General features: G+C 33.5%; 1 protein-coding gene across 1 annotated transcript; it reads left to right on the top strand.

Moving 5' to 3' along the window:
- Positions 1-1875: 1875 nt before the first annotated feature.
- Positions 1876-3635, top strand: LOC137944495 (25.3 kDa vesicle transport protein SEC22-1). Its single transcript, XM_068790179.1, has 5 exons — positions 1876-2066; positions 2212-2372; positions 2699-2839; positions 3006-3070; positions 3528-3635. The coding sequence occupies exons 1-5, from the start codon at positions 1876-1878 to the stop codon at positions 3633-3635; spliced, it is 666 nt and encodes a 221-aa protein (XP_068646280.1).
- Positions 3636-5873: the final 2238 nt, after the last annotated feature.

Genomic DNA, 5873 nt, shown 5'->3' with positions numbered 1-5873 from the left:
AACGAGAAGTGCCCTGGTTTGACGACGGTCTAGGGCACGAGTGAGAGATGCATAAAGCGAAGTTATTAAAAAAGCCCTATCTTTAAATTTATTGACGAAAATATCCGACTTTTATTGGGTCGATGGCGTTTCCACTGGGCCAGCCAATAGGAAAAAGCAATTCGAACCTTCTACATAGGGATTACAATATCAACCAAAAAATAAAATTAAAATTAAAAATTAAAAATTAAAAAATTTCATGGATGGACATTATGAGGTTAATTAGGGGGATGGACATTTAAGTGAAAAAATGAGTGAAAGTGAATTCACTCCATGAGACCAATGAATTCACTTTCACTCGTTGTTTTGCTCGACGCACAATGCTAACACTAAATTAATTCAGTTGGATTTTAATGGAAATAATCATATCATTTTATTAAATTTTATGTATTCATTTATTATATATAAAAAAATTATATTATATTAAATTATTAATTTAAGAATAATTATTAAGTGGTCAAATTAAGAATTTGATCAAGTATTTAGAGTAAAAAAAATTTAAGTATTCTATTTTTTAAAATTAATTAAAATAATATTTTATTTTAATTTAAAATTATTATATTAATTTAGACTAAACAAAAAATTATCCTATTTTATTAATAAAATACCTTATTTATTTATTTGTTATATTCATGACTTTTGATAGTATATTAAATTACCAATTTAAGAGCGATAATTTAGATTTTACAAAAGTAAGAATTCAATTAAGTATCTAGACATTATAAAATTAACCATGTTTAGGTATTTTTAAAATTTTAATTAAATTAATATTTGTATTTAAATATTTTAAATTATTTATCTTATTTTTAATTAAAAATAAATAAAACCACTTAATAAAATTAAATCTATCAAAATATTTTATTAATAAATTTATTCTCTACTTTCTACTAAATTTTTTATTGTGAACACTAATACAAAAAATATTTTACACTGACTAACAAAAAAAATAATTCATTTTCTCTTTCCACGGGACTTTATTCACTAACCCCTCCTGTGGTATCGATTGATTAGGAGAGTGTAAAACAACTAACTAATACGACCCGAAAAAGTTAATCGTTTAAAGTTAATCGTTTAAGGTGCGGAAGACCAGGTCCTACCCTGATACCATATAACACAACCAACCCGACCCAGGTACGAAAGTTATAACATAGATCACCGACATACAGAAAGCTTTCTGCCGGAAAACAATGCATGCCTGGAAACAAAGTTTACAAGGACTGTGATGGGAGCCACTGAATGATATCAATCACAACAGTATGGATTGAAGAAGGAATTTTGATAACTGGGTCATTGATTTTGATAAGAGAGTTACCAGTCCTAACAATCCCATTCCAGAGAGAGATTCCAAGTTTTGGCCGAAGCAGTCCAGTAAACTCATGTATGCAGAGAACATTCTCGCCAGGGTTCTAAAGTTTGCTGTAGAAGTAAAGGAGCCCAGAAGGATTACTGGATTCCTTGTCTGCAGCAGTAAGGGAAGGAGCCGACAAAAGGAAAGAATCTTTACTACTCAACACAAACGCAAAAGAAAGTAGCAGAAAGTGAAAATAAAAGCTATGAAACTCCTCTCCGACAAATATTCTACAGCTTTTCCAGGTTTGCTGCTCTCCTAGTCTTTTAAATGCTTGACTTCTTAACAAGTTCTCCCTCTTATCTAAAAGCTTCTCTGTTTTTGTATCTTTCCTCCAACTTTCTACTTCTGTTTCTTTCTAGAATCAGAGACTCTATTTCCTTGCCATTTTCCCTCCCAAGATCAAGCTTCTTTCTTGATCTTTCTTCCATTGCTTCTTCATTCACCTCCCATCTCTGACACTAACAGGCATCTGAAAATCTTAGGCCATGATCAAGCTAACTATTGTCGGTAGGGTAAGTGATGGTCTACCGCTAGCTCGCGGCCCATGCCATCTAAGTGAAGAGAATGAAAACACATTATATTACAGGCAGCAAGGAGAGATGATACTCAGAGAGATATCTAAGGCCACACTTACAGCTTCAAAGATGTCAATTCGCACTGATCACTTTCTCTTCCAGTATCCTTATATATTTCATTTTGTTTCCTCAGAGAACGTGTTCCTGGTTCCATTGAAATCACATAAGTACAAAGAGAGTATTTGGAAATCTTCCAGAGTTTGTTTTCCTTTTCTTCTTTTTTTGTTTCTCTTGATTGATGACAAGCTACATGGTTGAGAATGGTATCTGCTATATTGCCCTGTGTGATTCATCATACCCCAGAAAACTGGCACTTCACTACCTCGAGGACTTGGAAAAGGAGCTCAAGAAAGTGGACATCAAAGTGCTGGAAACAATCTCTAGACCATACTCTTTCATGAGATTTGGTAAGTTAGAAATGTTAAAAAAATTAGAAGTGGGAGAAAAATAACATTAAAAGAGAACCACCTTGTTATGTAGATTACAGATAAGCAGAGCCCATTGTATCATCATATTTGAACTCCATGCTTGCAAAGGGGAATTGCAAAGCTTATAGAAAAATGAAGACAAGAAAATTCAACCATTATCTTTTATTTTACTGTTGTGAGCCTTACCATGGTGAGCTCGCACTAAAAGTCCTCCATGCAGTCACTGGGCCAAAGGCTCAATCTGAACTATTTCCTTGCTCTCTCTTTGAAGTTCTTTTATGACTCAATCAATTCCTCTCTTGCAGATTATGTGATTGGGCACATCAGAAAGCAATATTTAGACACAAGAACACCAGCCAACTTTTCTAAGCTCAACAACAGTCAGTTACAAGAAATTGTTATGACAGAAGACATCTCCAATGTTATAAACAATGGGCAGAAAGCAGGTATATTTCAGCTTCTGACTAGGTAAAGAGTTTCTCACATAGTTTAACACTGAGTCTTTCAAAGAAAACAAGGTTTTGCCTTCACACTGAGTGATGGTTTAGCAGTGCAGTTAGAGCTAGATAATAGTAACAATAATCTTTACCTTGTTTTCTGCTTCTCTTGCAGAGATTGCACCACATGGTTCGACACCCACAACGAAAACTTCAATATGGAGTTCCGGTTATCTTGAGGCAAGAACAATTGGCTTTGAGTAACACATTTAAAGAAGCAGAATAGGATTTCATAATTTCACCAGAATAGGATATGTCCTTGTTACCAACTACTATAATAATCAGAGTATTTTGAGCTAAAACAATTATTTTATTCAGGAAAGACCAACTTGACAATCTTATTCAGAATCATTTTGGGCAGAAACAATAATTTTATTAAAGGAACACCAACTTGACAATCAGAGTTTAGAGTTTAGAGTTTAGCCATCATGCCAAAATGAAATCACTAATAAAGAGATGCCACTGGTTTCTGAAATATGAAAACAATCAAATCTAAAACCAAACCATTAATTAAAGCTATCTTTAGGAAAAACAGTGGTCCTTCTAAATTCATTTTAGAAGCCCAATAGTTACTTTTTTTCTTTTTGATTAGCACATTTTCTAACAACAGTTACCTGAACTTTTTGCTCCTGTGCAGGTAATTGCTTTGAAATGGACACCAGTTGCCATGATCGTTATTGTTGCTGCAATTCTATTGTGGGCTAGCCTGGTTCTGACTGATCATTATATCATGATTTCTTACTAGAAACTAATAATTCTATTGTATTTTGAAAACTGTAACTAAAAATAAGGCTTAGTTCATTTTTTATCTGTGAATTGAAATGTAAATCATCCTTCATTTGTCATCAGAGAAGAAGAGGACACAATAATGAAATAATCTTGAATTTGTTTAACTCCAAAGTGAATGGGAATTTAGGCAAGAAAAAACCATTTCCTTTGCTATCTGTTTTGAAGTTCTATGAAATAATCTTCATCTACAATGTCCATGTTTTGGTCAAAGAAAAAAAGAGAACTAGAAAGCATATTCACTTATAACTCTGAAAGACTAAATTCTAGCACAAAAAGCCCCCTCGTTAACTTGTTGCTTTAAGGAAACAAGAAGAAAAGGTAGTAGTTGGGAGTAGATCACTAAGTTTAGTATCACAAGAACATGTCTGTGATGGAATACCTTTTCCAGGTACAGATGAACAGAAGAGGCAGTGCATTCTGAGGATTCTAGATTCTGCCAAAATAAGGCACAAAAACTAATTTCTCAAGACTAGCATGCAAGAACAAAAACAGGGAAATGCATTCGATTGATTCGTGCTTAGGTGAATGTAACGAGCATGATCTTCCTGGCATATATGCATTATGAGGCAGTATGATTCAGATTAGAGGAATAATCATCAAAAATGATTTCAAAACCATTATGGATAATTTGGTGTAACCTTCTACTCTGTTCTAAGAATGAAACTGAAGCTAGAGTTTCAGAATGAATTGAGTCTAACTAAACTTCGCCAAAGGTGTGATCTACATCAAAATAAAGATATACTTTCTCTATGCCTCTTATTCATTAAAATCAGTTTGATACAAGTGATGATGGAAGTTCCTTTTTGAAGCATTACTTGGTTTTTCTTTGCTTCACTTAAGCTTAGGATACTCTATGTTCTTCACAAAGCCATGCATGAGAAATTACTCTAGTTTTTTTTTTTCCAATGATCGGATATTAAGGAAGAAGAGGCATTATCAAGTTTTTTTCTCAAATCGAGCATGAAGAATGAACTTTTTATGTTTGTCGAGCATGAACAGCCATATTTGGTATTTTTTATTTTGAGAATTAATCTCCTTTCTCTCCCTCACACGTTGAGAATAAGAGAATATTTACTTGCCCAAAGATCTCAAGCAAAAAAGGCAAGGAAAGCCAATTTTTTTATTTCCTCTCTTGGCATCATTCAAGGAAGGAAAAATCCCTTTTTAGATTCCCTTTTGGCCAGCCACGAATTGTGAAAGATTTTATTGGAATTTTAGAAAGATTACAAGAATCAAATTTGATATCCTTAGTATTAAGGCAAGGAAATAGTTTTTGGCAAGTGATACAAGAGAAATTTTCCATTAGCTGAATTTGTGGAAGATCTTCTAAGATCATGATTTGGTGAATATTTGGTTTAATTTTCATAATCAAGAAATATATGATTCGTTTGGCCAGCCAAGAGTTTCCTTAATTAAGTGCATTGACTAAAGTCAATAATCGAAGATTAAAATTGAAGGATTGAACTCAAATTCTCTCTTGAGCCGAATTGGTTCAAATTGATTGGTTTGGTTCTTTGGCTTGAAAAGTATTTGTTGAATCGATTATTGAAGTCTCTTTCCCAGGCTTTATTTGAGTGAATTATTACTCACGACTTGCCTCTCATGGTTGAAGAACATATTGGAAGTAAGAATGATGTTTTTAGGATTACCATTGTACCCTTAAGAGGGTTATCTAATTACTTGAGCTGGTCAAAATCGGTTAGGAGATTCCTTATTACCCAATACCCTATTAGGTCACCTGACCAAGCTAGGACCACCTATTGATGAAGAAAAAATGAATTATAATAAGTGTTAGAAAAATGATATCTTTGGTGATTAGATGGATTATAAACAACATGGAGGAGCAAGTAATTAAAAATGTAATCCATCTAGAGATAGTTAAACAAATCTGGGATACATGTCTCAAGCTATACTCAAGTACTGATAGTCTCCAAAAGTTATATGATGTTTTACAAAGTATGTTCAATACTAAACAAGGAAACAATTTAAATGAGTACTTGGCAAGATTCAGAGGTCTCAATCTAGAGTGGAGGCTAGCTTAGCCTTACTCCACTGATGTCTTTGTTTAATAAAAACACAGGGAGGCCTTAGCAACCACTATTTATCTAGCAAACATCAAGCCTTACCTTGAGGTTGCCAAAACTCAACTCTTCCGCTCATCCACTATTCCAACATTTGATGATGTATGTGCCAC

This window comes from Aristolochia californica, unplaced genomic scaffold (assembly GCF_029961685.1).
Source record: "Aristolochia californica isolate CCGP_79_NKW_82.1479 unplaced genomic scaffold, dmAriCali1.0.hap1 SCAF_11, whole genome shotgun sequence".
Classification (NCBI taxonomy): domain Eukaryota; kingdom Viridiplantae; phylum Streptophyta; class Magnoliopsida; order Piperales; family Aristolochiaceae; genus Aristolochia; species Aristolochia californica.
This window is presented reverse-complemented; position numbering and strand designations above follow the sequence as displayed.